A 17,088-nucleotide genomic window follows, 5' to 3' on the forward strand; every position below is an offset into this window, starting at 1 on the left:
GACGATATTCATTCAGAATAATGCACTGGCACAATTTAAACGACTAAATTAGATCTTCGACAACTTTGCCAGCATAAATAGACCATGTCCGTGTGTGTTGTTGGAACGGCAACCCCTGGCCAGGGAGCTGGCCAGCGTTCCTTGCCTGGTCCACTCCATCCATTGCCAGACATGTCCTCTTGATCTTGGCAGGTCATTCCCTGCGGGGCATTCCATGGAGAGCCAGGCACTGTCACACATTGCATTTTGCAGATTCCGTCCCCAGGAATTGCCACCTTGCCCAGGACCGCTGCCTTGGAGCTCGTGTTGATGTTCACGTTGCCTTCTTCTTCCTTGGTTCCCTGCTGGTTGCTCTGCTCTCTCCTCACTCTCATTGTTGTGTCCTGGGTCTCCCATGCTCACTGAAAAAGCTCCGCGTGGCCCTCTGCTGGTGTCACTGTCACAGCTTCTGCTGCTTTACATGTTTCTCTTTGCCCCACTCACCCCACGGTACTCTCCCCTCTCTTGCTAATGACGAATCCGCAGAGAGCTGATCCTGGGTGCGGGGCGTGCTCGCCAGGCTCCGGAGCAGTCTGGCTCGTGGTTCCAGTCACCAGCTATGGAGTCAGACAGCTGGGGTTAGGAACCCAGCTCTGACACCTCCAGCCCCACTTTGTGTTCATGGGCTAACCATCGCCTTCCCTGTGACTCAGTATTCTCATTTATAAAGTGGGAATAATAGTGCTTACTTTGTAGGGCTGCTGGGAGGATTAACGAAAAATCTGAAAACTTCTTAGCATCTTTCCATCTCGACCTCTCTACTTCCTTAGGCAATCCCATGAACTGACTTTCTGACAGTGGCCCTGGTGGAGGGGAGGCTGGGGACAGGCAAGGAAGAGGACACGTCCAGTGATGTCTCGCCCGGAATTCACCTGCAGTATCAAAATAGTTTATCCCAAACATTACCATGAGACTGGACTTCAGAAAGTCTCCTGACCCCACTCTTCCTTTCAGCTCCTTCGTGCCCAGTTTTCAGGGCTGAGAGGATCCCTCAAAGCTCTTCTTCCTCCCCCTCCCTGCAGAATTGTCCTCCTTATGACACCATCCATTTGTCTCATCAGGTTTTCCCGACTTGTTCACTGCACCTCATCCTACCCAAATCACACATTTATAAACTCTCCGTAAGCGATGAACCAAAATATTCCTTCATAATCATAACCACCAAAAACCTTTTATTAAAAATGCTCTCCCTCTAGACCCTTCATATAAAGAAGCAGCTATTTATTGTTCTAGGATCCCTGGCAATTCTAAGTGCCAAACTGCCAACACTCCCCCACTCTTGTAGAATGGGCAGCCAGATGAATGCTCTCAGCACAATGGGGAAGTCTTAACGTCACCAGAAATTTTCTCCAACATAAATGGTTAGTGACTGGGCCTTATTGAAATGGAAATTTAAGCATGCTCATCACTCCACTTACTTTCCTCTCATCTGAAACTGGTAATCGGGCGAGGAGGAACGATGAGGAACCTGATGAAGATATGAGGCTTTGTTTATGGACCGAGAGTCCAAGTAACTCCAAAACACAGGCTTTTGGACGATGTGGACAGACACAGTGTAGCTCTGGCTTGGGCCCCCAAAGAGGCCTCCGCCTACTTTTCTCTAAACTTTAACCTTGAGAACTGCCTGTGGGAAAGATGAGTCTGTAGGTCATTCATTCATCCAGCAGATGTTCACTGAGCACCTGCCCTGTGCCATGCACTGTTCTTGGTACCAGGGATGCAGCAGTGAACAAAAGAGACCAAAAACTCCCTGGCTTTACAATTTGTTAGAGGTGATAAGAGCTATGGAGAGGAATGATGCAAGAGAGGAGAGATGAGGAAGGAGAGGCAGAGGTCGGGGAAGGCCCAAACTAGCATGGGACGTTCGAGCAGAGACAGGACGGAGGTGAGGGAGTGAATCGTGCAGATATCTGGAGGAAGAGTTCTAGCCACAGGAAATAGCAAGTGCAAAGGTCCTGAGGTGAGGATGTATCTGAAGGGTTCAAGGAACTGCAAGAGGCCAGCATGGCCACTGTGAATTGGGTGCATGCACATGCACATGAGAGAGAGCTGTAAGAGGGGAGTGTGGAGGTGGTGGAGGGTCAGTTGATGTTGGGTCTTGCAGGCCTTGTCAGAACCTAGACTGTTCCTCTGAGTGAAATGCGGAGCCGCTGGTCAGTTTTGAGCAGAGGAGTGGTGTGACCTGACTCTTGTGCTAAACTGATTACACTGGCTCCCATCTTGAGGATCGGCTATAGAGAGAGGACATGGAGGCAGAGGGATCAGACAGGTGGCTATGAAAATAATCCAGGTGGGAGATAAGCGTGGCCGAGTTCAGGGGGGCAGCACGGGAGAGGGAAGAAGGGGTCAAATTCTGTTATAATGTCTTATATAATATATATATATAATGTCTTATACTATATATATAATATATAATGTCTTATGTAACATATGTAGTATTATATATATAAAGTGTTATAATGTAGAGCCTTCAGAATTTCATTGGAATGGGCAGTGAGAGACAATAAGGCCTCAAAAAGACCCCAAGGTGGTGGGCTTGATTGCCTAGAAGGATGAGCCCAGCTTTGCTGAGATGGAGAGGAGGTTTGGGAGAAAGCCCAGGAGTTCAGGGTTCGAAATGTAAGATTGGGGTGTCTCTCCTACATCCATGTGAGGAAAACCACTGGGTGTGCAGGTCTGCTGTGCAAGGGAGCAGTTCAGGGTAGAGGTAGACATGTAGGGACCCTGAACGTATTCATGATATTTGGCTGGATGGCATCCCCTGGGGGGCATTGGGTGTAGAGGAAGAAAGGAAGAGGTCCAAGGACAGAGGACCAGGATGCTCCCACATTTAAAGGGGGAGGAACCAGCAAACCAGACTGGGAGCCGTAACCAGGGAAGGAGGAGGAAAATCAGGTGACTTGAAGGCCACTGAAGAAAGCCTTTCAAGGAAGATAGAGTAAGTTGATGGATGGAGTAAAATGAGACCTTTGAATTGATCGCTGGCTTCAGCAAGGTGGAAGGCACTGGTGACCTTTGGCGAGATGTGTCAGCGGGGCAGCAGCCTGACTGGAAAGCCTTTGGGGACGAGTACCAAGAGAGGAAAGCCTTTGGGGACGAGTACCAAGAGAAGGGAGACCCTTGCTGTTTGAGGTGTAGTCCTCCGATCACCGTCATCTGGGAGCGTGTTAGAGATGCAGGAGCCCGGGTTCTAGCTCCGCTTGTACTGAATCAGAAGCTGCATGTTGACGAGACGCCCAGGATTCACATGCACACTAACGTCTGAGAAGCCCTGGTAGCGATCCCCTCACATGGTAAAGAGAAGGACAGTAGGGCAGTCGCTGTAGGGAGAGGTGGGGTCACAGGGTGTTTTGTTGTTGTTGTTGTTGTTTGGTTTGTTTTTTTTTTAAGGATGGGGAGAAAATACTAGTATGTTTATAGCCAGTAGGTAGCCCACTTGACCCCTGTGCCCCCAGCAGAGCAAAAGCCAGGCTCAAAATACCTCTTTGACATCATGGCCCCTCTCCCGTGGCCAAGAGGGTGTCAGACTTCCTGTCCGAAAGGCAGATAAATGGGCCCTCCCTTCTCCAGCCCAGGGAGAAACACAGAAGCTGCCTTTCTCAGAGCTCAGTGCTGCCAAGATCATTGCAGCTCCACTGAGTGGTTCTTCTGTCCTTTGAACCCAGGTCTGGAGGGTGGCCGAGCCTTCTTCAACGCAGTCAAAGAAGGAGACACCGTGATATTTGCAAGCGATGACGAGCAAGATCGCATCCTGTGGGTCCAAGCCATGTACCGGGCCACCGGGCAGTCCCACAAGCCCGTGCCCCCAACCCAAGTCCAGAAACTCAACGCCAAGGGAGGGAACGTGCCTCAGCTGGACGCCCCCATCTCCCAATTTTGTAAGTAAATATGCCGTTTGTTCAAAATAGCCTTGTAGACTAAAGTCAATCCTCCAAAGTTGAATTAGAAAAATCAGTTGTTTTAATATGAACGATTCCCGAAATCATGTTTGCTGGAAAAAAAAAATAGTAACTTCGGAGGTGGAAAGTTGGGACAAAAATGTCAGATGAAAGTAATTTTAAAGTGCAATACTTGACACTTTCCCTCAAGGACTAAACCAAGGAAAATACATTTTAGCTGGATTTTTATCTCTTTGTTTTCGGTGAGAGTTTGGAATTCACAGCCAAACATGTATTTGTTTGAGTCCTTCACATCTAGTAGGTTATGTATGTCCATGCCTCATTGCTTCCTATTAAAAGGAACTTTAAAATAGGGCTTGATTTGAAATAAATTTAAATCTGCAACTTAGAACCATTTAAAAATAAATGATGACATTATCACATGCAGTGGAAAAAAGAAAAAAAGAAAAAAACAACACCGCGGTACTTAAAATCCCATTCTGAGCTAAAATACCAAAACCCAAAAATGAAACCGTCTCCTTAAGCAGCCCCAGTTTATATTCTAGTCTGTTCCCCTCTTACCTCTGCATCTGTTTTAAATTTCTTGCCACCTAGCATGGTTTTTTATCTTGCGACACTTCAGATGCACAGGGTAAGAGGAGAGACAGCATACACTGGGAGATGCTTATTGAAAGAAAAGAAATGGAAACGTTGTAAACCTAAAGCGCCGAATAAAACCATTCATTTTGGTTATAAACATTAACCCTAAGAAGAGATGTTTGCCTTAACCTGAATAACAGGTCAGTTAAGGACAGCTCAGGTCCAAGTCACTTTTAATAGTAACCATGGTGAGGCCTTACTTTAGCGTGGAACCCATTCATTCAGTGTCGTTCGCTGAGCCACTGTCTAGGTGACGAGGCACATGGATGAGGAAGACGAATGAGGACCCTGCTCTCAGGAAACCTACATCTCGGTCAGGGAGTCTAGACAGCAAACAAGTTAAAAAAGAAAAAAATAAAATAAGATAGTTGCAGACATTGAGAAATGCCATAAAGAATGTCACGCAGTGGTGACTGAGTGGGGAGAGGGGATGTAAGACGGATGATCTGAGCTTAAGCCCAAATGACATGGAGTCGGCCCCACACATTTCTGTGGGAAGAGAATTGCAGCAGAAAGGAAAGCAAGTTCAAAGGCCCCACATCAGGAACTTGACCTTTAGCTCGGTACTTGCACATAGTCTCTCCTCTGCTGCAGTGACAGCCACTAAACAGAGAGAATCCTCTTTTCAGTGAGTAACAAGACTATGTTCTTAAGCCTTTTAACTCCTTGACGGGTGGGGTTTTTTGGATGGCAAATGCCATGCATCAGGTGCTCCCAGGAATTCCTGTCCAGTCCTGATGGTTTCTTGAAGGAAGATGCATTCCCTGTGAAACATTGTGAATAATCACAGTCATGTGAGCTTCTATACAGGAAACCCTGCAAGAATTAGAAAGGAGTTTAACAGGGACTCACCAAAGGAGGGACAGCTCTGCTGACCGTAACCACAACCAAGTTCTCTACTTTCTTTTTGCTCTAACATTTGTGGCTCTTAAGTTTATTTGAAAGCAAAAAGAGGGAAGACTACATCTCTTTCTAAATAGTTTAGTCATTCGTTAACATAAAGCACACCCAATATTTATTTAATTTTTTTCAAACACTCTATAATGGAATCCCTTCCTTCACCTTGCCTGACAGCCTCCTTTTTCATCAATGTGGAAACAACAGAACCTGTCATCTCTCTCTGAGATGGAATTATCCGTGTGTCAGGAAAAAAAAATGCCCTAATTATAACCACCATCCAAATCAACCTCATAAAGCATGTATCTCAGGTGATATTTGGAAAATCCTGGTTTATTTCCAAATAATCTCCATTTCTTCTGAAGTCATGTTGCCTTAAATTCAGTGTCTCTGTTCTATCATCTGCCCAGATTAAGAAATTACTACTTGGTTCACGATTAGCCCCACTTTTTCCTCTCTCATGTAGGAAGAAGTATGGACATTCAGGGATACAGTGAAATGGGGACCAGACACTAATTTAAAAAAGAAGACTACTGATGGGGGCTGCTAAAGAGAGGATGGATGTCTCTTCATGGACATAGACGGGCTTAGATTTCCCTCTGTAGGTGGGATTCATTTAGCTGTGAGATTAAAATCTAGTCACTAGGCATCAGCAAGAAGATTCAGTTGAGTACACATGAGCTTGATGTAGGTCACTATTCTAGTTGACATAGGGAACTTTGATTAAATGGAGTGTCCAAAGCAAAATTCTAAGGATTAGAGTTTGAGTGGCTCAGAGCATGTGGGGTGGGCTGAGAGATGAGTGAGAAGATCAGATAGTTCATGCCTCTTGGATTTATCAGTACCTGGCAGGAGAGCCACCATTCTTTTTACTGTCTTCCTTAATCACTGCCCGGGAATAGAGGTTCTCCAGACAGTGTGGGGCCCTACCGCACCTACCAGGTTCTGTAAGAACAAAGGCCACCCCTTTCAGCCATGCAGATTGTGCCCTGCAGGAGACCCTTTTCCCATAGGCAGAAATGTGAGTGGTTCCTATTGACTTGTGCAGTGCCCACCCTGCACAACTGTACATTGCAACCCTGCAATAAATGACAGTCTTTACTCAGAGCTTCAATCCAATAGTGTTAAACCCGGTAATTCTGTAGTTACATTACTACCCCTGAAACCAAGCCTCAACGCTGCTAGATGCAATCTCTTGCCAGTTTGCTGGCAGTCAGAGTACCAGAAAGTGAAGTTCTCTTTCCATACTTTAGAAGCCAGCATCAGTATCCAATCAGGATTTAACCAACTCAACCTTCTGTACCTGATCATTTACCATTAGGGTGTATAAAATCCATGAGAAAGATCTGAGAAGGAACAAAGAATTATACATTGTGTGGTGTCACTGAGTAATGATGCAAAGCAACCAAAAACTGGCTGGGGGTGGGGTGAGGGGAATATCATAATTTAGTAGAGTCTGCTGCGGAATAGTGGTTTTATCTCAGTTACTTTACAGCTGCATTTAAACTGTTCAGTTCAAACCTTTACTATCCAATAATTCAGTCAAACTTACAATGTTGATTTATACTTAGGGTAACCAGCTCATCCAGATTTGCCCAAGACTTGCCTCGTTTTAGCCATTAAAGTCTTGTGTCTCTGGTAACCCCTTTAGTCCTGGGCAAACTGGGATGGGTTGGTCACCTGGTACTCAAAGCAAGATTATAGAGGAAATTGAAAAACAATCACAACCTAGTGAGAAACAGCAAACTTGGATCCGTCACTTATGTTTGGACCTCAGTCTATACATAGATTTATTTTAATTGTCACAACACAAACATTGTCAGTCACGGACTCTCTAACAAAAAGAGTAAAAAAAAAAAAACATCAAGTATTGCATTTTAAAAAGAGTTCCTTGACTTCCCAAAGGTAAGGGCCATTGTTAAATACTTAATTCTGTGCACATCTCATCAATCCCTGTTTTTGAATATTTGCTGAAGTATTTGGTGTTCTTGCAAGTGAATGATTTTTTAAGAAGAAATTTTCGATGGGTTAACTTTGTAATCGCTTTGTTAGTTATTTACATGGCAAAGGGAAGCTACAGAGAGATGGGAGAGGGTTTTTTTTTTTTTTTTTTTTTTTTTTTGGATAGAGAAAAATAAACACTCCAGTCTTGTCATGTCGCTGTCTGCTCAAGGGAAACTTGAGAATGGAACATTTTACAGTTTGGGATAACTTGCGAGTAATTGTGAGTTTATTTGGGTCTTTTCTAAATTCAGTTTAGCAGACTTCTGCGTGCAGTTTTCATTTTTTATTTTTTATTTTTTTGCAATTTCAAAAGCTTAATTTCAAAATGCAAAGACACGTCTAAGAAAGAATGGAGTGGAGTATTTCTTTGGAATTGGAAAAAGCTGAAAAAAATAAATAAATAGATCCTGCTATTCATTCATTTGTATGTGACTCTACAATGATTTGGGGAGGGTTCCACCAAACTTTAAAACTTTTCTGTTCTTTTGTGGTTTTGTTGGTGTGTGTTGTTGTTGATTTAATTCCCTGCCCCCACCCTGTCTTTTTTTTTAAGTTAAGACTTGAAAAACTTAAGTCACTGCCCAGCTGTACAACTTTTGAAAACAAATACTTGAAATTTTCCAATGTTTAAGGCCAATGTTGCTTACCTTGGAAATGACGTGCAAATCTGTAGTTGAGTGCTGCCACAATTCGTGATGCCAAGTGGCCTCTCATTGAAGCACCTGATCCCTGTCCAATGCACCTGATCCCTGTCCAATCTGTTTTAGAGGAACAGGAAAAATCGGTACCTCTGTTCTCATTTGGAGGAGGGGGTACTCTAAGCTTTGCCCCTTGATCAATGGTTATTTGCTGTGCCACTTGCAATGAGTCTCATTTTAATGTCTGTTTCACAACTAGTAACGGTGAATCACATCGCAGATTCCCGAAAGTTGGATGTTTTTGAGAACTGTCCTAATTTTGCTACCACTGAACCATCTTCAACAGTTAGGGGGAACCTTGGTGACTGTTGGTTTGTGTGCGGGGGGGGGGGTTGATTTTGGTTTTTGGTTTGGTTTGGTTTCCTTTAAGTTTTCTTGTTCAATCTTTGCTCGAACCCGAGAACTGTAGCTGCTAGGGTAGAACTCCTGTCTGCTTTCCTGAGCCTTGTTGCTAGTCTTTATGTTATTCTGGTTTGTTCCTTCTTACCCTGCTAACTTCTAGCTGGACTGAAGGGTAAGTGTTCCCCTGATAGCTAGCACAGCTCAGATAATCAGACTAGATTATCTGACACCTGCAATGTGCTTCCTCCCTCTCCTCTTCAATCTTCCTCATGTCTAGACTTTGTAGTCAAACTTCTCATGTTATTTTCCTGACCTTAGGTTGGAAATGTTAAGCTTCCATACTGAAACTAGGATGCATGTGATGTGTGCATAATTGCCTCCTCTCCTTGGCTTTCATATTGGCATCAAATGATCCTCTGAGTAAAGCCAACCATTGACATCTCCTAATTTTTTTTTAATTCCGAGAATATTAATGAACATCACAACGAAATGGCAAGTAATGCCTTTGTTTCATGGAATTCACAGCTACCTGACTGCTTAATGCCTGAAAACAGATCATTTTGCACTCTGATGATATGCTGTTGGTGTTGTTTCTCCTTTCCCATTCCGAGGGTTAGAATGGTCAGTAAACCAGTGGTGTGGTACCCATGGATACCTGAACAAATAGAAGGTGGGGTAGGAAACCCAAAGATGGTAACTGAGCAAGAAATGGCAGAATACAATTAATAAAGTAAATGCATTGTTTGAACACTGAGGAATTCATTCTACCTGGCTTGAGGGTGTGCTCTAAGACCCAATAGAGGATTAATTTTCAAAGGAGAACTGCAATACATGGAACCACCACCCACAAAAAAACAGGAAATTAAGGGCACGATTGAATTCATGTAGCTTATTCACCAAAGCTGCAGGTTTACACTCTCATGATGCCATGGAGGGTTTTGACCTCTGGTCTCAAATATTTCTCTCCTCCTCTCCCAGAAACAGTGACAGCAATAGCTTTTTTGACATCATGTGTCTTGGTATCAGTTTTTCTAAAAATACACCTGTAAGAGGGAAGAACAAAAAAAGACACTTTCCAACTTAGAAAAATCGTTCTCATCACTGTTTGAGTTTAGTGGAAGAGAGTCCACAGTTCCTTTATTCATAGAGGACAAAGCTGTCCACCAAAAAAAAAATGTGTTGAGGGAAAACTTGACGTGCGAGGGAGCTAAAAAAATTGGTCAAGAGAGCAGGCAAATATGTACCTGAGTATTCTGAATGCTAACTTAGAAGCTGTAGGTCGCACCATTCCTCCTGACCATTTAATAATAGTTCTTTCTTCTTTTTGTTTCTTTCTTTAATTTGCTTTCTTTCCTCCCCTCCCCCCCCCCCTTTCTTTCTTCTTCCTTTTATTTTGCATACATGTGCCCCTGGCTAGCAGACAGATTTTTTTTTCACCCCTCCAAGCAGATACTTAATTTAACTTTCCTTTCCTTTCAATGTCTGATGAGGCATTTTTAAAAGATTACCAGAGAATGTGAATGAAGTGGGAATTTAGGATTTTGCTATACTTTTTTTTTCAAGACTGAAAGAAAGGATGGATGCACAGATGACTGAATGAATTTTGTTGTAGCGAATACACATGTGTTTGCACAACGCATTGCTATCCTAGTAGACTTCCAAACAGTCGTTTGCCTTAATTCCGTTCTGTAGTTTTGTCTCACGAGACTTTTGCAATTTTCTTCTTGTATTGTCACCTTGCAATTGCAAGGATGGAATATCAGAGAATTAATTCAGTTTTAATTTGCATGACCCCCGAACCACACTGGAAATGACTTTCCTTCTCACCGTCAAGTAAATGACTTCTTAAAAAAATCGACTCCCGCGATCAGGTCCCAGATTTTCCAAATACCATGATGTGATTTCAACAGACCATTTTTAATGAAGGTTCACGTCTCTGTTAACTACTTCAGACACATTGGACATATTATTCACTAATCGGGGGAGTGTTTTCATGACCTATAGTGATTTATAGTAAGATAAATTACTCATGAGTCAACTATAGAAAATTTATTTTTGCTCATGTTGCAGGGAACTAAAAACAGCAGCAAATAAATACTCTGTAAATGAATCGAAAGGTAATGATGACAGCAGGGAAAATTACAAATCATGTGTTTGTTTTGAGGTCACTGACAAAAAAAAATCTCTGTCAGGATTTTTCACTCAAAGCATCTGTCTTAGGAAGAATTATAAAAAAAAAAAAAATGAATATGGAGATAACCATCACATGGTTATCCCCCTGGGTGTAGTTTTAAATTCGAGATTTCCGCAAAAGGCAATGTGGCCCTTGATAGCTTCCTTAGGAAGCCATCCTCTCTTGGCCACGCAGGTTAGCTTGATTTAGTCAAAGGGACCATGAAAGAATGACGTCGTTTCTCAAGGGCAGCAGCCAGGGGAGGACCAATGTTTTGCTTGCTGTGCAGAGCTCAGGCAGGTCACAACATCCCCTGGTTACTTGTTCATGCCAAGAAACACTCTTCTAGAAAACTCCGTAAACAGCCAGCTGCCATCAATCATTGTCATTTCTTTATTTCATGTCTTCTGATGAGGTTGACTACTGTCATTGCTCGTTATTGTCCAAACCATGCATTCCCCCTTGTACTGTCAAGCAGATATGACAAGCACACATTTGCCATATAAGAAAGATACAAAGTCACCTTTTAATTTGCAGTTTGAGTTCACAGTGACTTTAGAGTTACATTAGCTATTCTCTTGCCTCCAGCATCCGTGAGGAGTAACGGCAGCCGTAACTGTGCTCTGAATTTCAGTGATGAAACAGCTACCTCTACCTTATTAGGAAAGAGATTCATTAGAGAAAGGAGCGTCTCTCAGACAGTTTTATCAACAACACACTCACAGTTTCATTCAACAGCAGATTTTCTTGTTTCCCTAGCCTATAAAAATTTCCAAAACGTAATAGTACAAAATAAAAAGAGAGCTTTGACCTTTTTGTCTTTGATCCCTGAGCTTTTGGAGTAACAGGAAAATCTCCATAAAATGAGCATTTGAAAGCTGTATCATTTCCCCCCACTCCCAAGAAAATTCCATTTGCTAGACCTTATTGCAAACGTATCAAAATTCTTTTCTATCGGAAACAAGATCACACAAATATGCTTGCTATTAAGACGAGAGATCGTGAAAAAAAAATACGATATATGTTGTCCCAGGGTGAGGGAGAAAAAGGACGAGAATATCAAATGTGAAATGAACCCAGACCTCCAGATCGACAATTAAAGAGCAGCATAAATGGCAGGATGGATGGCCACTTGAAATTTAAGTAGATTAAATGAGAGTGTGAAATCCATATAATCGCATCACTTTAGAAACCTTTAATTCCCCAATATTCCTTAAATGCCAAAACAAAATTGTTTCTGAGCAAACTTGGGGGTCAAGATTTTGGTTAGTTTCCCCTTGAAAGCATACGTGCCTTCCCTAGGTGTGCACATCCATCAGCCTGCTTCTGTGTCGTGGATAACCACTGACAGTGCTGTAAGTTTCTAAATATAGTCTGGGTACCAGTATCAGCTTTATTTGTCTAAGTTTAGTCCGAGGTCAGTCTCCTATGCCCATGCTATGAAGGACTTCAAAATCTTTATGCAGTTCAACCGCAGAAGTCACACAGGTAGCATCGTTTGGAAGATGTGTTGAATTATGCCTGAGCCCCAGAGCCTAAAAAATTACGTAACACATTTTCAATGTATTTGAAGCCATTACAGACCAAGCAGGAATTAGGAACTATTCAGCCAGGTCTGAAAAAGGTAAAGATTGATATGAATTCTTAAAAATGCCATGAATCCTTGATTTCTTAAATTTAAAAAAATAATGAAAGAATACACATATTAATGAAAAAAGAGCATCGGATTGCGTGCAACTCCCAAAGCAAGAGATAATCCAAACATCGCTGGAGATTTAAGCTTCTCCTTTACTCTCCTAATTCTATTTTGCTCAGCCTAGCGTTCACATTCATTTTCGTTCTCTTGACACGTGCCGAACATTTGGCAAAAAAGGAATTGATCCCGACGTGTCCTGAATTCGGGAATTGACTTTCTCATACTTCTGCTCCGGGCTCTTTTCCCCTTGCTAATGTCAACACTGGAGTTTTCTTTTTCTCTAATCGAACAATTCCCATTGTTTGTCCAGGGCAGAATGGGATTGCCAGGAGCTTTTTTTTTTTTTTTTTTTTAACTGTTCAGCACTGAAGAAGAACAGACTGGGACAGTGCAAGAATGACTATATGGTGTTGCTTGAGAAGCACCCACAAGTTCTTTGAAACAGAATTTGGAACAGCTGGACCACTGCAGCGTTTTATTTTAAAATAGACAACATATGTAATGCATATGGTCCTAGACATGTATGGAGACACAGGCAGACAATCTGAATGGTATCCAAAGACACCTGCACCTAGAATTCTGTTTCCTTTTATAAGATTTTTTTTTTCCCCTCTAAGAGCACATGTTCCCACTTTTGGATTTGCAAGATGCCATCTGAATCCCCATGTGTGTGACTCTTAATAAAGTCAATGGGAAGTTTCCTGGGCTGGAGGTGTCAGAGTAAGGCAGCTAATAAAAACCTCCCAAGGAGCTGGCTCCTCTGGGCTGGAAGGGGATATCACAGATCAGACACTTACCCTCAAGGACCATGTCATCTACCAAGGGATTTCAGTGTGTGTACGTGTGTGTGTGTGTGTGTGTGTTCTGACCACAGAGAAACTGGAACATCACCCAGCAAAAACACAAGGAGTTGGTGATACAGGGCCAGAGGAGAAGCATAAAGCAGAGAGATTGGGAAGGGCTCCCAGCTTCCTAGAAACAGTATGGTTTAAGAAACAACCTATAACTAACATTAGCTATCAATGGAGAGACATTCTTGGCTCAGTAAGAACGTTAAACAAACTGGCTTAAGGAAGCGCTTAGAAGCCTGCCCGTTCAACTCATAGTTGAGGATTCTTGAGTGCTTAGGAGGGGCCAGACGCCTAGGTTTATAGTTTCTCCTCATCCGATCCTCTCAACCACCCTCCTTGAGGGGAGACTCAAACTCCATCCCCAACTTCCACGTGAGGAAAACGAGGCTCAGAAACGCTGATCGATTCCCTCACGTCACGCAGCCTGGAGCAGGCAGAGCTGGCCTCAGCGTCAGTCCTTGTGATGGTCCAGGCCCGCCCACTGAGCCACGGATACCCGAGCTCAGATAAACCGTTCCCATTGGGTTTAGTGCATCAACATTCCATAAAATCAGGTAAAATAGAACCTGTTTGTTGAGAGGGTGACTTTGTTTATTTCCATGAAATAAATTCATTATTTGAACGCATAGGTTTTGAGTGCCCGCCGTGTACCAGGTACGGTCCCAGGTGCTGGGAACATGGCAGAAGACAAAAATCTCAAAAATCTCTGCTCAGATGGAGCTTAAAACTCACATCCCTTCCACTGACACCTTAAAATAGCACTCCCAGCCCACCGCTCCTCTTTCTTTTGCCGAATATAATAAGCTCAATGAAGCTCCCAGAACTTTCATGGGAGCCAGCCATCCTGTTAAGCCCTCTGGAGTTGCGGGAACCATTAAGGTAACGAGCCGGATGCTGAGTAGATGGTGATTTTGCGTAAGCTCGTTTTACCTGCTGGAAATTCCCACCGCATTAAGCTCCATCCCGCACACGGAAGGTGGGAAGGGATCTTAAGGACCTTAAGGATCTTATTAAATGACAACCACAGTGGAAAGGGAACTGACAGGCTCATCTCATACATAAGGAAACTGAGGCTCGGAGAGATCAACCACTCAGCCAGCATCCCACAGCTCTTTAAAAAACGGAGCTCACACCAGCCTCCGGACCTCCTAAACCAGTCCCAGGCTTGTTCTCCAGTGTGGACTGATGGAGCGAAAGCAGGAGGAAAGGAAAAGGAGGTTTTAATGTTGATAGGGTGGCTTTCTGAAAAGGAAAACAGGTGGATTTTAAGCAGATTTTAAAAGCCCTGCTTTAAGATGTAAGTAAAAATGAAATTGTTCTTTAGATGAACTCGAAGCCAAGAATTAGTGCAGTGAAGCTGCATCGTGATGATGGGTGGGGAGAGGCAGGGAGTGGGTCTGTATCCAGATCTCTGCAGAGGAGCCAAGCTCCCTTTTCAAATCCATTTCCTGAGTGGGCATCCAAGCAAAATAGTTCATCACAAAGTTTTCAGGAGGTTCAGCAAATAAGAGTCAGAGACTTGAAACATGGGCCTTATTTTTAACAGCTATAAGAGAGCCCCCCCCCTTCTCTCCAAATGAAATGACCATTTGCAGCATCGTAGTTAAAGAGCAATGAAACAGCAGAGCCAAACTGGCGAAGTAAAGGGCCCGGCCCGTTTGTCAGCTTGCAGCCTCTTCTGAGAAATCCGAAAGCAAGAAGCTGGTGCTAGCCCAAATGCCTCATCTCCCTGTTCAATCTGGGAGACACAGAGTGAGTGAGGCTTTTTATGAGGATGAAACAGGATGAGCAGTTCGTGGACCCCACTGTTAGTTTGTCCTGGGACTGGCAGGGTGCAGGTGAGAGGGTAGAATCTGTCCTAAGGGATGGGAGGTACCGCCTGGATTATAGGAATGCTGTCTGGCAGGGGGACATCAGAAGGTGGACTAGGTTTAAGACATTTGCCTTGGGCCAGAGGAGGCACAGACACACACACACATACACACACCCCACACCCCCCCACACACACACACCACACACACACACACAACCACACACACACACACACACACACACACACACCACACACACACACACACACACCCCACGCACACACACCACACGCACACACACACACACACCACACACACACACACACACACAGAGAAGCAGCTAGCTTTTTTCCCAGTACCAACATCCTGGCCACCTCTCTTACTGGCCACCCTGAGGCAAAGGAAGAAATTAGCTTTAAGTCCAAATTACCAAACAAAAGAACCCTCCTGGATAAAGCACCGAACCTCAAACTGAAAGCACTTCCCTGAAGACAGATCTGAGGCAATTAACCCAGCAAAGAGAATTCTTTCAGCTGCTCTACTATAATTCCTGCTCATGTGATATCCCTTCGAAAAGCTGGTGTTTTATCGTCCCAGTGGACTGATCTGGCTGTTAAAATCCACATTCTTCAACTTTCCTTTTGGAAACTGTCGTTCTGCGTGTCTTGGGCATAAACAACACATCCTGTTCAAACACTGACCACTTGCTACTTCTACGAAAGATGGCTGAAGATTTAAACACCGAACAATAGGAGGGCATACGTCTACCTGACACACCGTGCGTTTAGGCTGGAACGATGCACAAAATTAATAACGTGAGGGGAAATCATCTTAGCATCACACTGCTACTCTAACCCCCATTTTTAGCCCTACCTCAAGCAGGGATGAAGGCTACGTACGGAAGTATTATTCACACACCCTCTCAAGTCAGAAATCCATTTTCCTCGAGTTCCTGACAGCATCTCTGGTCCCTGGCAGGTCCCCGTATTCCAGTAGAATATTGCATGCAAGGGAATGAATAAACTCTTGCTCGATTTGATATAAGAAATTCTTTTACTTTGCAGTCTGCATTTTGGGAGAGTGAGTAAATTATGAGGTGGAGTGAGCCGACTCCTTTAACGTCTATAGGACCTTCATTCCTACCTCTTCGGGATTTGCTTGGTCTCAACCCGAGTTGAATTCTCTTGAGTTATTTTGCCGATTGAATAGAGGCTATTTTAGTTACACACATATTGAGATTAATTAGTTAGCCCTTAGGAGGTTTTGCCTACAGCCTTCACCCTGTAAGGAAAAGTGTGAATACATTGAGACTATTAATTCACAATAAATGGCAGATCGCAGCCCTTGCTGAGTAAATTTGTTTGTCTTTCATAAGGCTTTGCTCTCTGAGTAAGCACTCTGTAAGGCAACGTCCTTGGCTATCACAGACTAAATTCCCGTTTACCTTATTCTCCAGGTTTCAATGAAAATCTTTTGTTATTATTTTCTTTTCATTTTGGAGGCTGGGGACCCAAACCTTTTGTGAAACCAAATTGGCAACGGGGATTTGGAAGGGGAGGATATTTACAAAGATTGTCACTTTGCTGAAAATCAGCATAACCCCCTTTTTTTTTTTCCCCAGACAATCCCAATAATTGTAGAGAAATTGCTCTAGACATAACCACTGGAATGGCAGAATCTATTAAAAACCGAAAAGCTAAATAGGCTTTTATAAGCAAAGATCCGATCTGCTTTCAGGGTTTGGTGAAACGCAGGCGAAGTTCCGGTCGTGTGCTTAGTTTTTAAAGAGCAACATAAATGCACTGGAGTTGTGATCATTTGATAAACATGTTGATGCCAATATATTTTTGCCTAAATGCAGTAAACTCACCAGTGAGTGATGCAAGTTGACAATGGGAGGTAAAAAGAACACGTTGGGGTTGTTGGTGGGAGGCTAGCGGGGGAACAGCTAGCGTTTGTAATGCCTAGTGAATTCCTGTGTATTTGAAATGTCAAAGAAAATATGATGTGTTTTCTCTAAATTGTGTCTCTCTCTACAT

At 43.4% G+C, this 17,088-nt stretch overlaps 1 protein-coding gene across 12 annotated transcripts in view; it reads left to right on the forward strand.

Annotated features, from left to right (window-relative positions):
• The window catches only part of CADPS (calcium dependent secretion activator), a 416,509-nt gene that overhangs the window by 260,836 nt on the left and 138,585 nt on the right, over positions 1 to 17,088 (forward strand). For 11 of the 12 annotated variants that reach the window (XM_032458141.1, XM_032458140.1, XM_032458146.1 and 8 more), the window contains exon 11: positions 3,705 to 3,917. In XM_032458141.1, coding sequence (XP_032314032.1) covers positions 3,705 to 3,917 — 213 coding nt within the window. Of the gene's footprint in view, positions 1 to 3,704; positions 3,918 to 8,678; positions 8,691 to 17,088 lie in introns of all 12 variants that reach the window. The other variant, XM_032458143.1, reaches the window with a different exon arrangement.

Source organism: Camelus ferus, chromosome 17 (assembly GCF_009834535.1).
Source record: "Camelus ferus isolate YT-003-E chromosome 17, BCGSAC_Cfer_1.0, whole genome shotgun sequence".
Taxonomy (NCBI): domain Eukaryota; kingdom Metazoa; phylum Chordata; class Mammalia; order Artiodactyla; family Camelidae; genus Camelus; species Camelus ferus.